Raw genomic sequence first — 27,113 nt, 5'->3', positions numbered from 1 at the left:
TTCTACCCTTTGCTTTTTCCTCTTTTATTGTTTCGTCGTCTTTATTTATTTATTTTTTTCTTTCTTTTTCATGAGATTATCTCTAACCATGTTCTTCAAAATAAGCATTTTTCTTTGTAACAACAGTTTCCTGTGACTCGAATTGATGTTGCACGTTTTGGTGCATGCTGAAGGGACTGTCCTTGCAAAACTCAAGAGTGGAAGAAGAATCAATCCTGTTTTTAAAGGTCAAAAAATAAAAAGGGGTCATGAAACAATTAACAGACATGAGCAGCGGGGGCCGACAACCATATATGACGGCCAGTTAACAACGACCAGCCGACAACGATGCGGAGTCGGCATCTTGGTCTGGAAGAATGCTATACCCCTTACCTGTTGTTTATGTTGTTTGGGAAAACACGCATCGCACTGCTACGAACGTGTCTGGATGCTGTCCCCACCGTAGATGCGCAGTTATCTAGCGAGTCTAAAATGTCAAAAGAGGCAAGTAAAGACAATACCACTTTGGACGCGGTCACATCAAGGATGCTGATTCTTCCAAATCCTGAATCAACAAGGCACAATAGCCGAGAAAGAATACAAAACTATTTGATTCAACGAATGGAGGAAAGGCAGCATTGCTTGGTGTTCGAAGGCCAGCTCAACTTTTGGGATGTGGTGAGCCCGCCAATGTTCAGCACACAGTTTCTGGGCAGCCCTGCTCTTGGCTTTCAGCATAACCAGCCAACGGCGACCGGATGGATGACCTTTACATCGTTGTGTAAGAGGTAAGTATTCACTCAAAGCTCACCACAATGTATCATCTTTACATCCACCAAGGATCAAAATGGATGACCTTTTGAAAAAGAAAATGTTTTAGCCAACTACTAGGCGAAATTATGTCATCCAATTATTTACAGGAGACAACCTCTGTGAATCTGCTTTTATCTCTTATCTGCATCTTGCCTACAAACTGATCTCTCCTCACTGCTCATTTTGAAATGGCCAGACAGGATTTGCTACAAAACTTGTCTAGTATAAAGGCCATCTTGGACCACATAGCTTACCATGAATTAGCTCTGAGCCAAAACAATTACAGATGACAAGATACCTGAAGAAAAATTTGCACTTCAAGCTGAAAATAATCCAACATATCCAGCAAAAATTGCCAAGATGAATGATAACACATATGCACCGGCAACAATTATTGGTTCACTAATTCCACACAATTCAAAGTGATGGTGGATAGGTGCCATCAGAAAGATGCGCCTTCTAGTCCCATACAAGACTTCTGTGGCCTTCTTGAAGAGAACCTGCAGAAAATAACATGCTTAGAATGATGCAATAATTTAGAAACAGGCATGGGATGACAACAATGCTTTCCATCACTCTCAGAATGAAGGTATGTCCCCCGAGTGCAAGAAAGATACAGCATCGAATGCGGTCAAATGTCTACCGCTGGATATTTCCCAAGGAGAACTATCTTAACTGAGTTTGTTTATCATATGAAACTGTCATGATCTGACTGGCGAGGATCAGTTTATTTTTCTCATTGTAACAGGTTAATGTATTCAAGCTAAACATAGTTATTTCACTTGTGCTAGAAGAGAATTATAATGATGGCCCAAAATTAATATAGGCCTAAGTGATCTATTAAATTAGTATAGGCCTGAACAACATGGTCCAAAATGTTTAAATTGGCAGTAGTATACCTACCTAGCATCATAAACTAGCTCAAACCTTATCCCACTTGTAGTGTGTGACAAAACTTGTACTAGAAGAACAATGATATTTCATGAAGACATTAACACAATCTCCTCAAAACAGATAAAAGTGTTACATCCTTCTGTAAATAAGTAGATGAATCAAATCCTAGAGATGTTACGTTTAATGACAAACAGCACTAACAGGAAAAGATGTGGACAACATCAATGGGAGACAGCCATATACTAAAATCACAGGGCCATCGTATTCCATAACTATGCTAATATTGAGAGTTGATAATGCATCAGATAAACGTCAAGCTTAAATCAGCATACCTGCACTATGACTGATAGAACTTCCACCAAAAAGGTACCAGAAGCTATGAATAACGGAAAGAACATTCCTGACAAAGCAGCCATTGCAGCTAATGCACCGCCCAGTGCCAAAGATCCAGTGTCTCCCATAAAAATGGAAGCCTTGTATCTGTTATGAAATAGAAATCCTACACAGGCTCCAGCCATTGAAGATCCAAAAACTGCAAGATCTGTTGGGTGATGAAACAGTAAAAATATTGTTAGCTTTTTGGAACCTAATAAGAAGATAGTATTATAAAAATGGTCAATGCATGAGGCACCCACCAATGTGGACAAGAGGTGGGGTCATGACTTCTAACTTGAATCCTAGTCACTAAACTTGTAAAGAAGTAACCTCACAATTGAGTTATATTGAATTTAAATCCTCTAATCACAATCCAAACATGTTTTCACAAGTTGGCCAAATTGGCCCACTGGCTCAAAAACCCAAAAACAATGGATCTTTAAATACTTAGGTCGACTTGCTAAACCCACAATATTAGTAGTAGTAAGCCCATCAAACTTTATCAATGTAACTGACCTCCCTTTTCTATTTTCAGACTAACTGAGAAATCATACTCATAAGCTTGACGTCTTCATCAGGACCCAATAACAAACACATCCCTTACGTGGCATGTGAGGCTCATTATCCAGTGGTGGTTATGTCATCATTTCTACAGATAGCTCTTTCTTTCTTTGAGTCACTTACCATACACGCATACTACTAGGTCCTATTAGGTCCAGTCTAATATCAATTGTCATTGTCACAACCCAATCCGAAAAACCAAACCCACCAGTAAAAATATGATTATAGTGGGTCATCAAGCATGTGGCTAAACATATGTTGCAGGTATATAAGCCCATCAAGTCTTATAGACCAACATAGCCCACTTTCCGCTTTTGATATGGAGTTACCACATGTCTATTTGTTGAAGAAATCAAGTCATAGACATGAGAGCCAAATTGAATGTTAAATCAGCAGCTATGGTCTCATTTACGTGTAATGCTCTGTGGGCATATCTTTTTTAAGCGTTAATGTACAATAAAATGCAAGGTGCATTTATCAAAGAAAAAAAACAAGACACTAGAGCACTAACACTAGAAGTCTTAATTGCAAGTCGAACAAAAACTTCTCCTTGAGCTATAATTTATAGCAAGGGGGATTGATCAAGAGAACGAGCATGCACAACAATGACCATAAATTTGCATTGAAGAATATTGCATGCACCTGAACAATGTATATAGACAAAAATTTTGTATAAAATAGGTAGTACAGAATAGTATTACATTTGTTCACGAAAAGAGAGATATGCAAACTTCGGATAAGTGTCACAAACATCATTGACATTAAATTGCCAGTTATTATACTTACCAGGACATATTGCAAGGACAGCTACAGACATCCCTATAAAGGCCAATGCAGCGCACCCGCCAGCCAAGCCATCAAGTCCATCAGTCAAGTTAACACCGTTAGTCATTGAGGCAAAACAGAATACCGTCAATACTAGATAGAACTTCCCCAGATACATTATTCCCATTGGAGGAGGAAGAGGAACCAAAAATTTCCTTCAATCAAACATCAGGAAAGTAAAAAAAGAATCAGGATATACACTATATCTGACATAACAGGATGTGGTATTCATCATCACAAGGTTTGGGGAGAAAAGAACAAAAGAAGGATGTGTGAGGAATAAAGATATAGCAAAGGAAACAACCCTAGCTTCCTGCAAAAGTATCACTAGTGTCCATTTTGAAAGCAATCAAAATCCAATATCCATGCTATATGAGAAGCAAATAAGCACAGTGCAGCACAGAAGTTGTATCATGTTTGTTTGGAAAGAATTAGTTGCTTCAGAAGAAGAATAGATTAAATTTTATTCAATTGGTGGATGACATCTTAAACCACAACTCATAGACTTCACAACAGAACTCCTACCTTACAGAAGGGATATGATCTAAATTTTATCTCGATGATGGAGTATAAATGAAAGCAACTGACTATTCACAATTAACTTCATTCTTTCAAGATTCTTACAGCATGATGCTTGCTAAAAGAACCAGAAAATATGTAGATTATTATCATTTAGGATTCTCATATACAAGTTATTGTCTTCTTAAGTTACCCTCAATACCATCTCAAATGGTCAAACCATGCAACAAATCAGTAACACATCTGTATGTAAACCAAATCATTCTCCATCCACATCCATCAATATCAAAGTTTAAAGGAAGAATTAATAACATTGACAAGGAAACACAGATCTAAACAGGTGGGGTAGTGGATCGATGGAATATCATGCTATGACTAATTGTGCCAGTTGATTGGTTGAATTGGCCATATTTATTGCAGTTATCTATGATTTTTTTTGGGCATAACTGGACTAATTATAATCCCAGTTCTAATAATCTTATTAAATGCGAAAAGACTTTATGCAGTATAAGCAATAAGAGTAAGAAAAAGGGAAGTAATCAGATCATTGTTCACCACCCAAACATGATGATCTTGTTGGTTACAAGAAACTATACATGTTGTATGGTGTTGATATATGTGCCGAGTCCAACCAAAAGGAAAACCATGTTGCAGCAATTACCTGTCAACAGCCCCAACAAACATAATCAGATAAAAGCATCTGGGAACTGACATCATTTGTACACTATATATGATGCGTGTGATTTCTTTTGATGCAAAAGTCATACAAATATAGAGATGGAGAATTGTACCTGCAAACCTAATTTTGCCCAGCCTGGCAAGCCATAATTATGACTCTTAATACAACTTAGAAGATCATCAAGCAATCCAATTGCTGCAAATGCAATAGTGGCGACTGCTGCTCCAGAAACAGCAGTAGACCTTTCACCAGCTTTGATACTAGCAACAATGATACCGATAGGTATGAAAAATAACCCACCCATTGTTGGGGTTCCCCTTTTAGACGTATGAGAAGCTGGCCCTTCCTTCCGAAGGACCTGATGAATCCTCATGCTATCAACGATAGGGACAAAAATAAATCCAGCAAATGCTGACAAAGCTGCTGATAGTGTGAAAGGGTGTGTTAAGAAAAATGGTTCCAAGGGCATCCTCACAATCCGCCATGAACACCAATCAAAGAATAAAAGGAACACAAGCAGGAAAGCTACCAAACTCATGCTGATTAAAATTCCCTTTTGTGTTCTGACAATGGAAGAATCAACAAAACCAAAGTCAGCAATCGAGGAAAAGAGTGCTGTGGATGCCTATTCAGAATAAACAATTACTTTGATGCATTGGAAAAGATTTTTCTTGATAAAAGCATAGGAAATATTATACAAATATCTACATAAGTGTAAAGAATTTCATGTTGCCAAAGATAAACAAAAATATGGTGCTCATAAATGTTTTGTTTTGTTGTTTTTATTTTGGGCATTGTTTATGTCAAAAGTGTATGCAACTACTTACAATCCATCATCTAACTTTTAGATGTTCAGTTGTATCTTAAATTGTAAGCTATCATCAAATACTATTTGTTACGTCATGATGTGTGATTTCTTACTATGTAGGTCTTTTACATCACACAGCGTCTTAATGTATATTTACATTATATCATATTAATTTTCCTGTCAATTCTATTGAATCTTTTCAATTTTAATCATATGCCTATGCGCTAACTTTAGTGTATAAATGATGCAACCGTGCCCGACCTCACTGACAACCCCAACCAAAAAGAAACAAAAAACATGTTAGCTCCATTACTGCAAATCACTATATGTTCAGTTGGTTTGCAAGTAGAAAGTTGCTCACTTGAAATGCATATTTTGGGACAAAAGATGTGACACAAGAAATCATAAATTTATACTTTCTAGTATTTGCACCAATATAGTAGATGAAGATCATCAAGACACCTGGAGGTGAGAACCAAGAATGAGTACCAGGAAGAACATCCTTATAAGTGCATAAATAGTAAAATGCATAAAAGTTTATAAATTTTGCCATTTTCAGAGAAAAAATATAAAGGAAAAGGTGCACAAGAAATTACAAAAGTTTCATTTCTAGAAAAGGATCATTAGAGGAAATCAACAAAAGCATGCACAAATGTAATGTACAAAGTAGTCAATGAGAAGACATCCTAGTGATAAAGGCACAACATGCAGAGTAAAAAAGTCATAAGTTCTATAATAAATGTCACGTACGCATGTAATGTAATATTTGAATGGAACGAGTAGTTTTCTTTAGAAACCAAAAATGTGCACAAAACATTGCAAGTATTGTACTTATCATATATACTAAAGATGGCAATGCGACTCATGCTCATGGTACAGCCAAATATGGTCGGGTAACAAGTCAGGTGAAGTGAGGCACACCGAGTAGTTTGCTAAAAATAACTTGATGCCCAGTCTAAATGTCAAATAGAAGTAGTGAAAATAAATTGCATGCTACAAGATGTTATGATCTATAAAACAGATAATGCCTGTTATGGCAAATGTTGTAACGGTTATTATTAAATATCTTATTTAATAATAACGTAATCGTTCTTATTAAGATTCATAATTCATTATCATGAATTTCTTTATTTATTATGGTTTAAATGATTTCAGTTTCTTATTCTTTATGTATGAAACCGTTATTATTAAATTAAATATTTAATATCATTAAGTTCTTCATTATGGTCCAAACGTTACAAATTTGAATTAATTCTTGAACGTTATGAGTTGGTGATGATAAATGTTCTTGATGGGAGAACATCTATATATACATGAGGATTTTGGTCCCTTGGCTCAATCATCTCTTTGAAGCGAAAGGCTTTCTTACACCATCTAAAGCGAGAGTTCTGAGCCGAGAAGAACCAAAGTTCAAGAAGAAACCTCTGCAGAAATTCTTGGCGACAATGGCTGGAGGTACGCTATTTCGTTTCCGCATTAGTTTTATTGTGTTTCTATTACAATGATTTAGAAACACAAGTTGGCTTCATTAAAATTTCTTACATTTGGTATCAGAGCCGAATGACCTCTGCCTTGAAAAAGTTTTCATTTTTATGCCATGAAAATGATTTGATTTTGGTTTCTTCTTGGAAACTTCTTGATATATTTTATTGAAAATCATGAGGAAATATCATTTTCAACATTTTTAGTCGGTAAAATGCTCATATTATGTATGCATATTTAGTTATATTAAATTATGTTTATGAGCAAATTTTTTATGTTTAAAATGTCTAGTGATCCATATAATCTTAATTAATTAAGAATTAGCCACAGCATCCTTAATTAATTAAAATTATATATAAAGTTAAAATAAGGATCACATAAGTAACTAGACATCATATTGTGATTGATTATATTTCGTATAATAATTGTTATCCCACAGGATCTTTTATTATATTTAATATAATTAATCAGGATAAAATATCAGATTATTTTCATAATTTACCCACAGGGATTATGAATTGGAATATAATTTGATAGTTTTATCATAAAGATCATTTGAATCTATTTGAATTAAAAATTTAGCCCACAGGCAATTTTTATGTCATGAGATTCATATTTTTGGCATGTTTCACATTGGTAAAACATGTAATTTAGTCTATTAAGCTTCAAATTTTGACATAAGCATGTTTGATTTTATGCAGTTTCTCAAACTGTTAATTTCTCTGATATTCGATGTGATATTCCCGAACTTAGTGGTGATAACTATAAGATATGGAAGGAGAGGGTTCTCCTCCATTTAGGGTGGATGGATATTGATTATGCTATTAGAAAAGACGAACCACCTATAGTCATTGATACCAGCACTCTAACCGAGATCGCGTTATATGAGCGATGGGAGCGATCCAATCGGCTCAGCGTGATGTTTATCAAAACTAAGATAACTGCTGGCATACGTGGTTATGTTGACCAGCATGAAAATGTCCGAGAATTGCTAAAGGCTATCGATGAACAATTCATCACTTCGGATAAGGCACTAGCAAGCACCCTTATAATGAAATTTTCATCCCTTAGACTCACCAACATAAAGGGTGTGCGTGAGCACATAATGTAAATGCGAGATATTGCGGCTCAACTTAAGAAACTTGAGGTTAATATATCAGAATCCTTCCTGGTGCACTATATTCTGAACACCCTTCCACCTCAATATAGCCCTTTTAAAATTTCATACAATACACATAAGGACAAATGGTCAATTAATGAATTAATGACCATGTGTGTTCAAGAAGAAGAGAGGCTAGTAATGGAATTGGGTGAGAGTGCATTGATGGTAACCACTCGAGGGAAGAACAAAACTGACAAACATCAAGCCAATCAAAAAGCTTATCAGCAGGGAAAAGGTAAAATACCACCCCAAGCTGATATCAAGAAAGAAGCAAGGTGTTTCTTTTGTAAAAGAAAGGGACACATGAAGAAGGAATGTACGAAATTCCAACAATGGCTTGAAAAGAAAGGTAAACCAACCTCATATGTATGTTATGAATCTAATATGGTCAATGTTAATATTAACACCTGGTGGATTGACTCTGGATCAACAATCCATATTGCAAACTCTTTGCAGGGTATGCAAAACCTAAGGAAGCCAGTGGGAAGTGAGCAAAGCATCTTATCAGGAAATAAGATGGGCTCACATGTGGAAGCAATTGAAACATGCATTTTAACTTTAAGTAGTGCTTTTGTTTTAAAATTGGAAAGAACCTTTTATGTACCAAGTTTCTCACGAAACTTAATTTCTGTTTCCAGACTCGTACCATTTAGATATTCCTTTAATTTTAAAGACACATCATTTCGTTTATTATATAAATCTGATTGTGTTGGGAATGGTATTTTGTCTGACGGTCTTTACCGTATTTTATTACAAAATGATAATACTCAAGGTTCAATGCATGTTCACGCTGGCATTAAGAGGTGTAATATTAATGAGGACTCCTCTATATTATGGCATCGGAGATTAGGACATATCTCCATAGAGAGAATTAAAAGATTAGTTAAAGATGGGGTACTTAGTACTCTTGATTTTACTAATTTTAAGACTTGTGTGGACTGTATTAAAGGAAAACAGACCAATAAGTCCAAAATGGGTGCTAATGGGAGTTCAAACTTATTAGAAATAATTCATACTGATATATGTTGTCCAGACATGGACATACATGGTCAGAAATACTTCATCTCCTTTATAGATGATTACTCACGATATATGTATATATATTTGCTTCATAATAAAAATGAAGCATTGGATGCCTTCAAAGTCTTTAAGGCTGAAGTTAAGAACCAATGTGGTAAGCAAATTAAAATTGTGAGATCAGATAGGGGTGGAGAATATTATGGTAGATATACTGAAAATGGACAAGCACCTGGTCCTTTTGCTAAGTTTCTTCAAGAACATGGGATTATTGCCCAATACACTATGCCTGGTTCTCCAGACCAGAATGGTGTTGCAGAAAGAAGAAACCGAACATTATTGGACATGGTGCGGAGTATGCTTAGCAACTCCAATCTTCCTAAGTTCTTGTGGACTGAAGCATTAAAAACGGCTGTGTATATATTAAACCGAGTTCGAACCAAGGCTGTCCAAAAGACACCATTTGAACTATGGAAAGGTTGGAAACCAAGTTTGCGACATATGCGCGTTTGGGGATGTCCGTCTGAAGTTAGGATATATAATCCACAAGAGAAGAAACTGGACCCGAGGACTATTAGTGGGTATTTCATTGGATATGCCGAAAAGTCCAAAGGTTACAAGTTCTATTGTCCATCTCACACAACTAGGATTGTGGAATCAAGAAACGCTAAATTTCTTGAGGATGATGTGATTAGTGGGAGCGATCATTTCAGGAACATAGTTTCCGCACATGATCATATAGAATCTCAACCTTCCACATCAAATGATAGATTGGTTATAGTGCATAGCACTCCTCAAGTACAAACTAGTGCTGAACAACCAATCATTGAAATTCCACAAGTTGTTGATAGTATTCTAATAGATCAAGCAGTTCAGGAATTACAACAAGCTCCTGAACAACTAGTTGAACCACAAGTTCCTCAAGGAACCATTGGTACAACATTAAGAAGATCTACTAGAAATAAAAGATCAGCAATTCCTAGTGATTATGTTGTATATTTACAAGAATCTGACTATAATATTGGAGCCAAAAATGATCCTGAAACATTTTCACAAGCCATGAGTTGCAAAAGGTCAAATTTGTGGCATGATGCTATGAAAGAAGAGATGAATTTCATGATGAGCAATGGAGTCTGGGATCTTGTAGAGTTGCCTAATGAAGCAAAGGCCATTGGTTGTAAATGAGTCTTTAAAACTAAGAAAGATTCGTTAGGCAACATTGAGAGATACAAGGCAAGACTTGTTGCAAAGGGATTTACTCAAAAAAAGGGAATCGATTATACGGAGACATTTTCTCCTGTATCTAAGAAAGATTCTCTGCGTATTATTTTAGCATTAGTTGCTCATTTTGACCTTGAGTTGCAACAAATGGATGTGAAAACAGCATTTCTTAATGGAGATCTAGAGGAAGAGGTTTATATGAAACAACCTGAAGGTTTCTCCTCTAGTGTTGGTGAGCACTTGGTTTGCAAGCTTAGGAAGTCTATATACGGCTTAAAACAAGCCTCCCGCCAATGGTATTTTAAATTTCATGAAGTGATTTCTTCATTCGGATTTGTTGAAAATCTCATGGATCAATGCATATACCAGAAGGTTAGTGGGAGTAAAATATGTTTTCTTGTTTTATACGTAGATGATATTTTGCTTGCAACCAATGATAAGGATTTGCTGCATGAGGTGAAACAATTTCTTTCTAAAAATTTTGACATGAAGGATATGGGTGAAGCATCTTATGTCATTGGCATTAAGATCTATAGAGATAGACCTCGAGACATTTTAGGTCTATCACAAGAAACCTATATTGATAAACTTTTAGAAAGATTTCGGATGAAGGATTGTTCACCAAATGTTGCTCCCATTGTGAAAGGTGATAGGTTCAATTTGAACCAATGCCCAAAGAACAATTTTGAAAGGGAATCAATGAAAAACATCCCATATGCTTCTGTCGTAGGAAGCCTTATGTATGCTCAGGTCTGTACTAGACCTGATATTGCATTTATTGTGGGGATGCTAGGTCGATATCAGAGTAATCCAGGTATGGACCACTGGAGAGCTGCAAAGAAAGTGATGAGGTATCTACAAGGAACCAAAGATTACATGCTTATGTATAGACATACAGACAATCTGGATGTGATTGGTTACTCAGATTCAGACTTCGCCGGTTGTGTTGATTCTCGTAAATCAACATCAGGATATATTTTTATGATGGCCGGTGGAGCTATTTCTTGGAGAAGCGCTAAGCAGACCTTGACTGCTACTTCTACCATGAAAGCTGAGTTTGTCTCCTGCTTTGAGGCTACTTCACATGGTGTATGGCTTAAGAGTTTCATTTCTGGGCTTTTAGAATCATAGATTCTATTTCTAGGCCATTAAGAATTTTCTGTGACAATTCAGCTGCTGTCTTTATTGCTAAAAACAATAAAAGTGGAAGTCGAAGTAAACACATCGACATTAAGTATTTAGCCATAAGAGAACGTGTAAAAGAAAAGAAAGTGGTCATTGAGCACATTAGCACTGAATTGATGATTGCTGATCCTTTGACTAAAGGCATGCCACCTCTAAAATTCAAGGATCATGTAAAGAAAATGGGACTTAGTTCCACTTTGTAATGATATTGAAACTCTTATATATTGTGAAATTTTCTCATTTATGTGCATATTATTTTGAGAAAATAAATTGTTGTTGGACCAAGAATAAACATAAGGTTTATTCATAAAGTAATATTACCACATTAAGATTAAGAAACTAAATACATCGTGATACATGGATGATAATACTCGCTCTTAGAGGACTTATCGCTATGATTCATGTATTTATTTCTTAAGAAAGTTGTTCGAGAAAGATTAATTCAAATTATTAAGATAAACGTATGGACCAAGTGGGAGAATGTAACGGTTATTATTAAATATCTTATTTAATAATAACGTAATCGTTCTTATTAAGATTCATAATTCATTATCATGAATTTCTTTATTTATTATGGTTTAAATGATTTCAGTTTCTTATTCTTTATGTATGAAACCGTTATTATTAAATTAAATATTTAATATCATTAAGTTCTTCATTATGGTCCAAACGTTACAAATTTGAATTAATTCTTGAACGTTATGAGTTGGTGATGATAAATGTTCTTGATGGGAGAACATCTATATATACATGAGGATTTTGGTCCCTTGGCTCAATCATCTCTTTGAAGCGAAAGGCTTTCTTACACCATCTAAAGCGAGAGTTCTGAGCCGAGAAGAACCAAAGTTCAAGAAGAAACCTCTGCAGAAATTCTTGGCGACAATGGCTGGAGGTACGCTATTTCGTTTCCGCATTAGTTTTATTGTGTTTCTATTACAATGATTTAGAAACACAAGTTGGCTTCATTAAAATTTCTTACAAATGTATCTCCTGCCAATCCATTTGCCAACCATTAAAAACTTCAGAAGATTACTTCAAGAATTCGTTCCAGAGCTCTTAATCAGAAACACGCACCTTTTCTTCCTCCGCCCTCGAAGGGTTGCAAAACGGTGGGCGGCCACAGTTATAGAAGAATCGGGAGTTTCAAAACGTTCCTTGTTCGATCTCAATTCGACATCAGCGGTAGGTTGAACAATAAGGTCTGCGTCGCTGTCTTCGTCCTCGCTTGAAGCTAGATACGACGAATTCCCCCCGGAAACCCCGTTGCTGTCTTCCATAAGCGTGGGAAGGCCCGAATCCTGAAACGCAAATCAAGCATGGAAATAAGATTGGCCTTCGATTCAGGACGAAATAGAACCCTAAATTACCAATAAACGGAAGAAGAAATAGGAAAAACCTCATCAAAAGAGAAAGCAAACGGAACAAATGACCGTCGTAGCCAGCACCTCTGCCCATCGAATCTGAATCCACGTCGCTACACGAGAGAAAAAGCGGAAAATCGAATTCAGGAAGATTCAAACGAATCAATAGCTAAAAGCAATCAGAGACGAAATAGGCGAGCGCGGAATACTAACAGGAAAGATGGATGGGAAGCTGGCAGAAGAAATCCGCACTCTCGTCGACGCGGGCGAAGCGGAGATGCTTAGGGTTTGATGAAACCCGAGGAGGACGAGACGGGTAGAGCACATGAGGAGGATGGCACCGAGGAATCGATCGGAACGGAGCAATGGAGTCGAAAGGGGGCGGAGAAATAAATGACGTCGGGGTATTTATAGGCCAAAATAAAGTCCTCCGCATTTGCACCTCTCCGCAGCATCGAAAACGCAAAGCCGGAGCGAACAGCGACCTTCTTCTGTTGGCGACAAAGAGAGATACAAGTGACGCATCATCGAATGGACGGCGGCCCGCGGTTGATTTGATGTGTTCGGAATCGCTCGTCCGGTAATAACGTGAAATCCACGGGTCTCGCTTTCCTTCGCAGCGTGATCTGCGTTAAAGATCTGCAGGGATTAGGATTTTTTTTCTCGTGCTATCATCCGTCTGAATCAGATTTTCTATGGCCGTGCGGGTTTAGGGATTCGTTATATCAATTTAGCATTCTGATTCTTAGGTATAATTTTTTTATATTAATTTTTTATAATTATAAAATTAAAATATCTATGTCGAAATAGAAAAAATAATAATTTAAATATTTTAATTGATGATGATGATAAATAACATTTGTGATGATGGACGATGTATGTGAGGATAAGAAGAACGATGACAAAATATGTGGGTATCGTTGGGGGATGATATATGTAATTTTAATATTTTATCATCACGTCAATTGATGATGACGAATGATGTATATATATATATATATATATATATATATATCAGTAAAGTTACAAGTGACTATATTAGAATTAGATAACAAGAATAAATACAGAGTAATTCTTATCTCTCTTGTCTTTTCTCATCAACAATAATCACTCATGAGTCTCAATGATATCATCGTCCATCACTATAACGAATAAATTTTTATTTATTTATTTTTTAATATATTTTTATCGATAAGATCAATAATATTATGATAAATGAGTCTAGAGTTTCAGTTTAATAACTATAGTAATTTTAATATAAAAATTTAAAATATAAAAACAGAGATAGAACATCTAACTAATATGAAATTAGCTGGGAGTTTTGGCGATACAAGAAGGAAGAGAGATGATGATGGATTTTTTAGTGTCTGGCTACTGTGGCCTCGTGCTTGACTGTGTCACATCTATGATCCATGACATATGGCCGATATAATTGGATAGAATTAATTCTGAAACATAAATTACGAGAATATTATGTGACTGTGGGGAGTGACAAAGATTGCCTGGCAATGCAACCGGCGAAAAGGAAGTCAGACTGATCGAATCAGCCGAGTGGAGTTTCTTGGCTGACGTGTCCGGTCAAAGACGGACGGGAAACCAACGCACGTGGACCCCGATCGTCCCCGGTTCCCGCAAACTTTTAGGGGGTGATTCGGTCCGGCCGAGCAGAAGTGTCCGTTTTCAAGGAACTTTTGGGCCTCAGATGGATCCTACAAGTGGGCCCATTATGCGAAGCCCGCCGCAACCCGGTGTTACGGGTTGGAAACGTGCGTTCCATCGGTAGCTTTTGTTTCACTTTTGAACCCTTTCAGCAAAAAAACTAATATATTGACATTGTTGAATCACTTACTCGATGAATAACTGTTCCGTACTTATATTAAATTGCTTTTTTGGAGACAAATGGATAAGAGCAAAAACATGGAAGAAGTCGATTGAGACCACTCAAATTCCCAGCAAGTGCGTGCTTCAACGATGAAACATAATTTAGCTCAAGCTTGTTCGAGCTGGGGATGAGCAACCCAAAAAAAAAAGCGCTTCAAAAAAAAGAACGTGATTGCTATATTTGACCAACAAAAACAAGATTAAGTGATTCAGAGAACATGAAGTGCTCACACCGTCCACAAAAGAGAAGAGGGGCAGGACTTGACTTAGGAAGTTGACTTAGGAAGAACAGTCCCATTGTGCATAGTCGAAACAGAGTTGGGAATGCGCTTCAATTATTGCACGAACTAACCAAAATAAAGTTTCTAATGGAAGGTGAGTGAGTGACGCACCTGTCAAACTTAATGGCGACATTTTGTAGGGCTCCATGGACCACATGATAACTTGGGTCAGCTCCCCCACTTTACTTCCAAAATCACTCAAAAAGTGGAAAGATTAGATGCATCCTGTCATCTAGTTGAAGTCTTCTTCCCATAGTCAACAAAAAGAACCCAACTTCTCAGCGTTTGGATGGTCAAAAACCTGACTCCTCTTCTTGAGAACTCCTTCCTTGCGCTGTACCTGCTCTTTCCACTGCCCGATTCTTAAAGAAGTGGAAGAGCCAGAGCTGCTGGCATTGGCCCATGACAGAGAGAAGGCGACACAGATTTGGCATCGCACTGTATCGCAGTTCACTCACATTTGGCTCTCCGGTATCCACCGAGGCTGGCTTCACTCCATAATGCACCGTATAAGACTCGTAGCACAACTTGACAAGCACTGTGTTGGTGCTCCACTATGGCTCTTGGCCCAAGCACCAGTTACCATATCCAAATCACAGAACAACGATGGGGGTAAGACTCCGCACAAAACAGAACCGGGTGCGGCTCACCGACTCGATCCGTCTAAACGAACCGGTGAAGCTCGTCGTTTCTCGGTCCCGCTGTGGGTGGGGAAACCTTGAAATCTCGCCCCCACCGATACGGAGTCCAAGCTGGTGAGACGATCTTATCAGCTGACGCAACGAGACAAGAATGCCATGACGGAGCACATGTGCCATGTGGCCGACGCAGTGACATGGATGTTGTAGTCTTCTGCCATGGAGGTAAAACATTATATTAATCACAAATGCATAAGAAAATGGAGTAATAGAATAAATAGAGATGACACAAGACCATCCAATTAGAACTCATCTGCGAAGCTTCATGGTCGAGCTCCATTGTAGAAGGCCTGCGGAGACATCCACGGAGTCGTCCAATCAACAGCATTTCTAATTTTCATAAAGGAAGGAATCTCTCTGTTCGTAGTATATATTAATATCTGGGAATAGGAGAAAATGGCTCGAAGTGATATATGACTATCCTTGAAAATTTTCACGGGTGATGTGGTTTCCGACCACATAAAATAATGGCTTTTGTCCCTCTCATAAACTTGACAGGTCACTGTGGGATGCTGGGTGGGAGCCGGCATTACCTCACATGTGGTGGGCTCCGCAAGCCTGATCTGTGAAAGAACGCATAGGAAGAGAAAGCCCTTTGCACGCTTAGCCTTTTCTGATTGTTCTAGTGGTGAAGTGTCCAGTAGCTATCTGATGGTGAATGGTTGTCGCTGGGACACACCTGCCATGCATCTTGCTTGAGATACTTTGTAAGAGAATCAAGAATATCTGTATATACAAAGTGTCAGCATAAAATCTATAATCATGATAAAAAAAAAAAAATTATATTAAAATTAAAATCAAATAAAATTAGATATAATAATATTACGATACGTTGTATCTTTACAAGTGTCTCATCTTCTCTTATCTTCCTATCTTTTCACAGAATCATCTAGATTGATGAATTAGGGAGATTGAGAGAAAAACTTTAATCTCTCAACTGCATTCAGATGCGTCTTATTTAGTCCCTAAAGATCCTGTCTATTTATAAGCAAGAGCAGAGGGTTATGATAGGTTATTAGGAAAATTTCTCCCATAAATATTATCTCCAAAGAAATCCTATTTTAACATAATTTTTTTTTTCTATTAACCAATAATCATAATCAAAATCCAATCATATCTATAATATATCATACCTAATTAAATAGAACCACATAATAACAAAAGATTAAAACTTGAGAGATACCAAACTCAAGATCAATAGTGACGCCCTCCTGTCAAAGAAAGAAGTGCGTCGATTAGTTCCTTAGAACTATCTCATAATTGTGGTGTTAGTAGCATATGACTAAACAAAATCATGGTTAACCATCTCAGCATCTTGCAACTGAAACATGAAGCTTCCTGATGTACAAAAGCAATGCATGATAACGATGAACCAGACTCTTAGGTCAATGTAATCATGAAATATGTAAGAATCTGAACACATGATAAAGTTGTATCTCCAATAATTTTCGAAGAGGAAAACCACAAGCATCAAGATGGCTCGGGTGGGCAAAGCCTTACTTGCTGGACCACCTTGATCGGAGTCTTGCCCTTCTTTTACTGTCAGATAGACAACAACTGAAATAATTGATGATGCTGCACTTCATCACGCTACTGCACAAAAACGTATGCCCGAGGAAAGAGCAGCAGAAATGAAAACGTGTTGTTCATGATGAAGTTGAAACTGAATGATGAGGAAGAGCATTAGACCAGTAAAGTAACTAAACCTTGCAGCGGTTGTGACTTGTAATCAAATGCTTACCACTTACCACGATGTTCATCTCACACCATAATGACAGAGGACATAAAACAAAATGTTGAACAATAATATTCATTTTTGGAATAGATTATCCATCAACCAATGAACAATAACAAAAGAACCAATGGAGCAGTGGGCTAATCCTTAAGGTCATAGCACCACCTTTCAATTATGTGGTCCGGTTCGCTTGGAGGGACCCTGAGATGGGACATGAGAGGACGTGAGCTAACCAAAGAATTGAAGAGATCCCAATTTATTGCCCAGAGCATCAAAAAAATAAGGGACTTACACTAACTAGTGATGGAGGTTACAGCTAAAAGGATCAACCAACCAGTGTGTGGATCAGGGATCCTGAGATATGGCATTTGAGATGTATCCTCTATGGTAGCTTCTTGGATTGTCCAATTAGGAGAGGAAGTAGGGAACATAAAACTGTTGACATGGTCCAGAGCTCCATAGTGCTGCATGTGTGCTTGACCTGTGCAGGAAAGAACTCAAACAGTGCATATGAATGCTGTCGTCCGTCTGCTTTTGCCGATAGACAGAACATCCTCAACAATAGGCTGTGTGACTAGAATGGATGTCCTGTTCTTTACGCCTTAATCATCCAGTCATGGCACCCACCGCAAGTTTCGACACCCGAATCATTCTACATCATCCACACATTCATCATGAACAGATACATCTACCCGAAGACTGGATCACATGGTATTCATTGAGCAAAAATTCATCCGATAGGGTCGGGATTGAAGTTATGTGATAACCGGTTGCTGGCATATTACATTGGTTTCCTTTGAGTTGCTACATAAGCTGACTTCATCTTCAAAATGCTGAATCAATGAAGTGCTACCTACACATTCATCATGAACAGATACATCTACCCGAAGACTGGATCACATGGTATTCATTGAGCAAAAATTCATCCGATAGGGTCGGGATTGAAGTTATGTGATAACCGGTTGCTGGCATATTACATTGGTTTCCTTTGAGTTGCTACATAAGCTGACTTCATCTTCAAAATGCTGAATCAATGAAGTGCTACCTTGCATGGGATCACAAGTATGGATAGTGATCCATGGCCAATGCTAGAAAACAATAAAACTTGGCTAGGTTCAGTCTCTTCATCCTTCTGTTTGCCATCAGAATGCAACACCATAATGCCAAGAAGAATGACATGGTTCTTGGGGAAAAGTACACCAAGAAGAGAGAATATAGTCTTCCTGGTCAGAACCTTGTTTTGGTTATAACCATCCATCAGGATCAGATGAATAGCTCTACAGAATTTCTTGGCCACAACACATTGACTAGACATGCATAATCTGAAACAGTTGTACCACAGACATGATTAAGGAACCATAAAATGGCGATCACATTGTTAACGGAAGGTTTAAAAAGTGGAGTTATATTCCATAGTTGACACCACAGTGCCTCTATATGGTTCAGACAAACACTTTCCAGAGACTTTGAAGAATTCCATATAACAGACATGTAACTGAAGCCACCACACCACATACTTTGTAAGCTTCCCATAAGCCTCCACCCATTGTTTCCAGAAAATCAATGTCCTGACTTTGTAGATTCATCATGCAATCGTTTCTCTTTCCCCTAATGATTAGATCCAGGTAAACTCCTTTCTTATGCCCTTTTGCCATTTTCCTCATTTAACCCCTTGCCTTGCAGTTATCAATCAGCCCATTTAATCAAGGACATCGGATAGACAGCAACATTCACTACCTTGTATATATAAGACCACTCCCAAGTCCCAACCACTGAACATCAAACAACAAACGCATCACACTGCAACCATAATGTTCTCTTGCACGAACTACTTCCAGCACTTCTGCAGCAATGGCTTCCAATTGGAAAGCAAAGGATACAGTTTACATGATGACCTTTTGCCATCACTTGGAGCAACCATAAACCATAGAATCAAGCTCAGGAAGCACATTGTTTCGCCATATGATCCTCATTACAGGTATACTAACCCATCAGTCTCATTATTTTCTCACATTTTCATTTTTCAACAATCAAGCAGTTTATTTCTTCTCTCTTTTCACTATTTCTTCTTAGGCTATGGGAGATGTTTCTGATGGTCCTGGTTCTCTACTCAGCTTGGATCTGCCCATTTGAGTTTGCATTCCTACATTACTTGCCAAGCACAATGTTTCTTGTGGATAACATAGTCAATAGCTTCTTTGCAATTGACATTGCACTCACCTTCTTTGTTGCTTTCGTCGACCATAAATCCTATCTCCTTGTTGACGAACCAAAGAGAATAGCAGTCAGGTTAGCATTTGAACTATAATTTGTCTCCTATTTCTTCAAAAGTACTCATAAATATTTCATTATTTTGTATAATTTCTTCATAAGCCTTATAATGCTAAAGATGCTGTTTGAGCTTCATACAGTCTAACTTAACAGGTACCTATCCACATGGTTCATTTTTGATGCATGTTCAACATTTCCGTTCCAAACAATCAGCTTCTTCTTCAACAGACATGGTAATAGCCTTGGCTTCAAACTTCTAAGTATCCTCAGACTATGGCGTTTGCATCGTGTCGGTTCCTTGTTTGCCAGGTCTGTATCTTCTCCATATTGTAGTATATCTATCACCGATAAAAGAACGGAAATGACTTAGTTTTTCTTTCATCAGACTTGAGAAGGATATTCGGTTCAATTATTTCTGGACACGGTGTGCAAAGCTTTTCTCTGTAAGCTTCCAGCATATATTCACTTTATCTTGTCTCAAACAGCTGCACAAGTTCTTAGTACAATAACTTTTTTGTACTACAGGTAACTCTATTCGCAGTTCACTTTTCTGGATGCTTTTACTATATGATTGCCGATCGATACCCTGACCCAAAAAGAACCTGGATAGGTGCAGTGATACCAAACTTCAGGGAAGATAATCTGTGGATCAGATATGTAACAGCAATATACTGGTCAATTACAACACTAACGACTACAGGTTATGGTGACTTGCATGCTGAAAACACAAGAGAGATGCTATTTGATATTTTCTACATGTTCTTCAATCTGGGTTTGACAGCTTACCTCATTGGAAACATGACGAACCTTGTTGTCCATGGGACCAGTCGCACAAAAACCTTTGTATGTCCTTTTCTCTCCGAGATCATAACAGCTCACTTATTTTGCTATTCAGTAGTAGCCCCAAGACCTACTTATTTATTGGAATATGCAAATACAAATATATATTTTATACATCACGCATGCATCATGAATACTTGCGAGGTACCATTAGAATTCCATAGACCAAGAACATAAAACATGATGTCTGATTATCTAGTTGCCCAAGTCTTTCTGAGGGAACTAATCTTTGTTCACAGTTTCTGGCTTTTGCATTTTATCATAATAGAAAAAGGATTTCTGCTTGTTAAGTTTTATTTCATTAATAGGACAAAAATGCACAGTCATCTTGGCAAAGGGTTAAGAAAATTATTAAAACAATTTGAAGAACAATATGCCACAACTATTTTTAACAGAGGATTTGGATATCACATTCTCATAACTGTTCATTTTGAACTTCAGAGGGACACGTTTCAGGCTGCTTCCGAATTTGTATCAAGAAATAAGCTACCAAGACATGTAAAAGAACAAATGTTATCGCACATATGTTTAAAGTTCAAAACAGAGGAACTCAAACAGCAAGAGACTATTGAAGGCTTGCCAAAGGCTATTCGCTCAAGCATAGCTGAGTGTCTGTTCTATCCCATTGTTGAAAAAGTATACCTTTTTCAAGGGGCCTCCTTCAATCTCATTTTCCAGTTGGTGAGGCTTTTAATTCTAAGTGATCAATTTTAACCCTAGGCAGGTCAAAAATATGCATTGTGCTGATGAGATCATCGTTAAATTAATAGGTGACAGAAATGCAAGCTGACTATTTTCCACCAAAGGAAGACGTGATACTGCAGAATGAAGCTCTAACAGATCTATATATAATAGTATCAGGAGCAGTGGTTAGTACAACTGTCTCCATTGCACTGTATACTTCAGTCTGTCACATATTTGCTTGCAGGAATTCCCACAATTTACGACTATTTTTTTGGCTGACTTATTGTTGCAGGAGATGAGAGCATATGTGGATGGAGTGGAAAAAGTAAGACACATGGGAAGCATACCGATACCATCTAAGCATGTCAAATATTCATAATAAAAGGTTTGATCATTTACAATCTTCAGGTTCAAGGGAGGCTTATTGCAGGGGAAGTATTTGGGGAGATAGGAGTTCTATGTCATGTACCACAACCATTCACCATAAGAACCACTGAACTTGCACAAATCCTCAGACTGCAAAGTGCTGTATTTTTCAACATTATTCGAGAAAGCAGACAGGAAGCAACTATTGTCATGAGAAATCTTTTCCAGGTAAATCCAATAATTGACCAACATTGCTTAACTAAATAAATAAAATATTTCTCTTTTGTGGTAGAAATAGGAGCTGATGTTACTCTACATTATATCTTACAGAAGTTAAGGCTACATGAAAAATTATACCCTGGGACACTGCAAAAAGATCCAGGAGCGCTAATGAAGGAATGGCTTGCCACAGGACCTCTGAACACAAATGGGGAGCATGCACAAGGTGGAGATGATTATCAAGTTTGGAAGCTACATACACTAGAACAGATGGATGATGGAAACCTACTATACAAGGCAGAAAAGAATACGGATATCAGCACATTTAATGAGCTTCCAATTGGTCACACCAATCCAAAAGAAAACTATGCAGATCAAAAGAATAGGTTCCATAAGGCTGGATGGGAAGTACACAACGAAATCACCAGCATGTTCCTCGAACGAGATGCAAGTATAGGAAAAGTTGATAGTACCAGGTGGACCCAAAATGGTATGATTGAGAAACGTGAGAAAAAGGGTACATCTGAGGTTTTATCAAGTAATGGAAGTAAGAAGAAATTCACTGGAGTACATGAACAGGGATCTCTCAGAATGAAAGCATGTGATGGTGGAAACAACTTTAAGAACCATGGCAGCAGGGAAACGAGATTCTGGTATGGTTATTCTAATATCAGCAATATGTTGATAACTTCTTGTTCAGAAAATGGCAGCCATGATTCTGAGAACAATATCATGAAACAAACTAGCAAAAGAGTGATCATTCACATGCATTCTCAAAAGCAAAATCCAGCAAGACAGATAATTTCCAAGATGATAAACTTACCTAGCACTATGGAGGAGCTCCTCAGGATTGGTGGTAAGTATTTCCTTTTTACCCAATTTAAAGAAGAGCAAAATAATAACAAAAATCTACAACTGCTAGGAGAAAGGGGCTAGTATTAGTTTCAATATTATGTTGATTCATTTTGATAAACAGAAATAAAATGGACAAGTTTCAGAAAGAAACCTAAATTGTGAGACAGAAACAATTCATGTGTCATATACTTCACTGTTGTAATCATGTCTTGCAAAAGTTGCAGGTGAAAAGTTTGTGGGACATCATCCTACAAAAGTAATCAACGAAGAGAATGCAGAAATTGATGACATTAGCATTATTCATGATGGGGACCATTTATATCTCCTAGAGGTTTAAGAGTAACAACAGGACTGTCAGAGAGGCTATGTCCTAACCAAGATTTGAAGGCCAACACATCATTCCCTCACATTTGAATGTGTAAATTTGAATGTTGATGATAAACACTAGATCATGCCAGTCTACAATGACATTTTCTTTGATTCCAGAAACTAATTGGATGGCCAGTAATAGACTACATGAACTGTGCTTGGTTCTTGAACATGACCCCAGACCAAGAAAAATCATACCCAAAAAACAAAAACAAAATTATCAAATTTAACAGTAATTCAAATAAGATAAGTTACTTTTGGTCACTTCTGAATAAAGGCAAAACTTTTTATCCAAATATTTAACATCAGAGACTGGCACAAAAATATTCTAAGTGAAGACTATGAAGAAAGTCAATTAACAATTTCACATCATAAAATAATTGGAGCTCATCTAGAATTACAAAGGAACATTAGGATGCCTTGATCGTTAAACTGACTAGAAAAGCAGATTGATTACACGAGCACTTTACTGTCAACAAATTAACCAACATACACATATTAAATGCAAACTTTTCATTCAGATATTATAATGTTGTTGAAACTGCTGCAAATAAAATGCTGGGTGATTCCTACCTATATCATCATTCATGCATATGTCCACGCATGCATATGCTTGTATAGACATATAATATTCATATGTAGCCAACAACATCTACCGAATGCACAGCAGATCTAATTACAAATAATTGTATTATAAACATTATTTGGAGTTGGTTTCTTGTTATTAAATAATTAAGTTGATCAAGAGATAACTTTACACTTGAGAATGCGGGTGAAATGGTCATTAAAAAGCAGAAATATGTGCATGTAGTCACATACAATCATAGATCCATTATTATATTTATTAACAGATACACAGCAAATTCAAAGAGGACACAGTGACAGTCCACAATTACCCATTCTAAAGACAAAATTGGGTTCTGATATGATTTGATTAGGAGACATCCTTATATGTAATATACCAAATAGGCTAAGGCATAAATATGCTAATTAAAATTTTCAATAACAGAAGTTTAAGCTATTACACTATATATTAATTCCATATATTTAGCCTCTATATTCTGCAATAAATTTGTGTTGTAAGTCTTTATATTATTCAATATAGAAAAAAGAGTAACGGTTTTTGCTAATCTTAAATCGTTCCTTGAGATTTTTTTAAAAATGAAATTTAGTTATAGCAAAGTACCCTAAGAAACAAGGATAATGATAGTATAGCCGTAGTAAAGCATAAATATCTTTCCAACTGAATGACTTTGTTAAGGATTAGACTTCCTTCCTGGTCATGGATTAGACTTTGTTAAGGATTAGACTTCATGGTCATGTTCCTCTTGACTTTGTCAATCATTCTTCTATCTCAGTGACCTCCTTCCTGCACCATAGCTTGAATTGACTAGCGGTGCATGGAGCTTCTCTCATATATCACCAAACTGTTGGAACTTGAAGGGGGAAAAACCCAAATTCCTCTTCATTGTTCGGGATTTTAGTCCCACATCGGGATTGAGGGTTTTCTCCCTCCAAAAAAGCTAAGGAGTTTAGGACAATGCTTTCACACCTCCGGGTTCCTTTTCTAGACTCCCTATTTCAATTTCGACACATTTAAGATTTAATCGGAGGTTATTTTAGTATTATTACTCCAACACAAACAACTTCACATGATCTTTCCATAATTTTGATTGTTGAAGATCACAAATGCAGTTCAGAAACTTCACCAACAGGTTGGTTTAGTATAAGCTGCTTTAACAGTGAAGAATTCTTCCTTCAAAAGAGAAAAAAAGAGCTAAAATAAAAAAGTTCGGTCATATCTGGTTTAACATTTGATGAGGTGACAGATGTACGACTAACATAGTAAGCAATTATCAAGAAAAACTGAATTATCTAACTCAACAATTTGAATTTTACCTTTGGAACTTAAACTCTCGATGATTTTTCTTTCTTAAATTACTCATAGTAGTTAAGGCATGGATTGTTTACTATCACTCTGCCAAGCCAACAAGAAAACATTGATAAAATTGAATCATACGCAGTCCGTTTATGATTGAATGATAAAACATTTAGGTATATCTTACAAGAATAATTAAGACAGGATGGAGATTCACCGAGAGAAAGATGATTGTAACTTGGTCCATACGAATCAATTCTTGTTCTGTGATGTCTGCTGCTTTTAAGCAAAAATATTAAGAAGGACAATTGCCAGAATAAGCAAACTGAAAGAAAGCAAGGAGGAGAAAGAAATAAGCAACACACTGCGTAGAAACTTGCCATTGATTGCAGAAGAAAGTAACACAAATTTCTCACTTCCGAAACAGATTTCAATCAATCTAATGTACGAAGAAAAGCACAAATTCTACCAGGTATCAGAACAGCATTCGACAAAAGTTTCTAGATGGGGCATCGATTTGATTGCTTAAAGCCTACATAGAACATAAACCAGAGAACTCGTAGCAGCTCTACTTCTACAGCATTCACAAAAGCCAACCCTAACTCTGGATTCCAGATATTAACAAGAACATGTCGATGAATAACAAACGAATTGGTCGCAGAACATTTATCATGTAACGATTCAGATTCCGCACACGAACTCTGAGAACGCATAACAATTACCTCGAGTCTTGGGCGTCGCGATCGACCCCAGTTTCCGTTGCGAGTCGGGTCGAAGCCTTGTAGGATTTATATGCCTCTTCAAACGGACTTATCCCGCAACGAATCAACCCAATAGTGACTTTTATTGGGCGTCCTCTATTGGGTCGGTCCATTACTTGAGGATCTCGTGCAACGCCCGGACAAAATTGTTCTAAAACAAAGGCTAAGTTGGGATCTTTTCCAAGGTATCCTATGTTTAAACTGATGACATCATTCTGGTGGATCCCATCGATGTTACCAAGAAGGCAGGAAACACAATTTTCTATCTCACAAACACGTGGAGCCCAACGCAAGTGACACCTCGTCTCTCTCGAGGCCCGGGAATCATGTTTCCCGTGTGACGCGTGGCAGGCGATCTCCGCCCATCGTTACCTCCAGCCCAAAGTATTCAAACCCACTCGAGCGCCACGGCACGCTTCTTCTTCAACGATTAGTTCAACTGTCGTTTGCTCCTCCGTCGTACCACCACTGGATGCAAGCCACGCGTACAAGTATTAACGGCTACTTCACTCCACTTGGGGCGTTCGAAAGTTTTCGAACCTTCCCCTTACCCAACGGCTATTTCCTCCTCTCATCAATCAAAATGCCCCCCATCCTCTCTCTCTATAAATACCTCCCAAGCCTTCACACCATCCATCAGAAGCCGAGCCATCTCTCCCTCCCTGTCTCCCTCTTTCTGCCTCTAGTGTTGGTGAGAAATGGAAGCAGGAATGAAGCTGTCCTCGAAGGTGCCTCTGCTTCTCCTTCTACTCGTATCGGTCATAGTAATAGCCAGCGCGCAGGAAGCTCCGGCACCAGCACCGACCGCGGAGAGCGGATCGACTGCAGGAGTCCCGGGTCTCTGCGTGCTGGTTCTTACCACCATGGCTTCTCTATCCGCTGCCTTTGCTCGCTGAGTGCCATCATCTCATGGCCTATAATTCCAGTGATACCGCTGCGACTATACTATGGGCGGGGTTGTGTTTGGGTGTGTATGCGCTGCTCTGTGTATGAATTATTTGATCCTCGGATGTCATTTGGTTTAATGCAGATGATCTCAATCTCAAAATTAATACTCACATTGGAAGTTGGGCTTAGTCCAAGAAACATATTAAAAAGGTGATGGAGTCTCAGTTTCTACTTCCGCTTCCTTTCAATCAATTTAATGGAAGAAAGTAGCTAAACATCGATATACTTGATTGACCATGTTCATGGAAGTATCCTTCAAACTTTCTACAAAGGGTCATCTTTTCTTCCTGAATCAAGGTCTCGGTCTGCCAATATTGGCCAACTTCCATGTCCGGGCTGTCTACCACTAATGACTAACTCATTCGTGGGTCAACCTAAGCTTCAGAAAGTGCAATGCACTATAGCTTTTGAAGTCGATTCATATCCAGGCCACATCCATCCTCTT

General features: G+C 37.6%; 2 protein-coding genes and 1 long non-coding RNA gene across 3 annotated transcripts; 2 read left to right on the top strand and 1 right to left on the bottom strand.

The window, feature by feature from the left end:
• Nucleotides 1-1,087: 1,087 nt before the first annotated feature.
• On the bottom strand, nt 1,088-13,428 carry LOC103997101 (phospho-N-acetylmuramoyl-pentapeptide-transferase homolog). Its single transcript, XM_009418243.3, has 8 exons — nt 13,095-13,428; nt 12,917-12,994; nt 12,595-12,818; nt 4,758-5,208; nt 4,563-4,627; nt 3,409-3,602; nt 2,019-2,227; nt 1,088-1,292 (listed from the first exon to the last, which is right to left on the bottom strand). The coding sequence occupies exons 1-8, from the start codon at nt 13,206-13,208 to the stop codon at nt 1,110-1,112; spliced, it is 1,518 nt and encodes a 505-aa protein (XP_009416518.2). The 5' UTR covers nt 13,209-13,428; the 3' UTR covers nt 1,088-1,109.
• Nucleotides 13,429-19,090: 5,662 nt separating this feature from the next.
• LOC135594476 (potassium channel KAT3-like) lies at nt 19,091-22,572 on the top strand. The gene is made up of 11 exons (XM_065084855.1): nt 19,091-19,454; nt 19,550-19,765; nt 19,901-20,056; nt 20,133-20,190; nt 20,273-20,590; nt 21,029-21,268; nt 21,358-21,456; nt 21,564-21,596; nt 21,680-21,865; nt 21,968-22,384; nt 22,567-22,572. Exons 1-11 carry the CDS (start codon nt 19,288-19,290, stop codon nt 22,570-22,572), a joined length of 1,896 nt encoding a protein of 631 aa, XP_064940927.1. The 5' UTR covers nt 19,091-19,287.
• Nucleotides 22,573-22,578: 6 nt separating this feature from the next.
• On the top strand, nt 22,579-23,252 carry LOC135592596 (uncharacterized). The gene is made up of 2 exons (XR_010479144.1): nt 22,579-22,712; nt 22,936-23,252. It is a non-coding gene; the product is annotated as an uncharacterized LOC135592596 (long non-coding RNA).
• The last annotated feature ends 3,861 nt before the right edge of the window (nt 23,253-27,113 follow it).

The sequence above is a fragment of the Musa acuminata genome, chromosome BXJ1-9 (genome assembly GCF_036884655.1).
Source record: "Musa acuminata AAA Group cultivar baxijiao chromosome BXJ1-9, Cavendish_Baxijiao_AAA, whole genome shotgun sequence".
In the NCBI taxonomy this organism is placed as follows: Eukaryota; Viridiplantae; Streptophyta; class Magnoliopsida; order Zingiberales; family Musaceae; genus Musa; species Musa acuminata.
This window is presented reverse-complemented; position numbering and strand designations above follow the sequence as displayed.

Bases quoted from the DNA above. Each gene is read 5' to 3' on its own strand.
- LOC103997101 (XM_009418243.3), bottom strand. From the start codon at position 13,208: ATGTGCTCTACCCGTCTCGTCCTCCTCGGGTTTCATCAAACCCTAAGC. The intron at 12,995-13,094 runs GTTAGTATTCCG...TCTCTCGTGTAG, and splicing joins GCTTCCCATCCATCTTTCCT to CGACGTGGATTCAGATTCGA. The intron at 1,293-2,018 runs GTATGCTGATTT...TATTTTCTGCAG, and splicing joins TTCTATCAGTCATAGTGCAG to GTTCTCTTCAAGAAGGCCAC.
- LOC135594476 (XM_065084855.1), top strand. From the start codon at position 19,288: ATGTTCTCTTGCACGAACTACTTCCAGCACTTCTGCAGCAATGGCTTC. The intron at 19,455-19,549 runs GTATACTAACCC...ATTTCTTCTTAG, and splicing joins CCATATGATCCTCATTACAG to GCTATGGGAGATGTTTCTGA. The intron at 21,866-21,967 runs GTAAATCCAATA...TATATCTTACAG, and splicing joins TCATGAGAAATCTTTTCCAG to AAGTTAAGGCTACATGAAAA.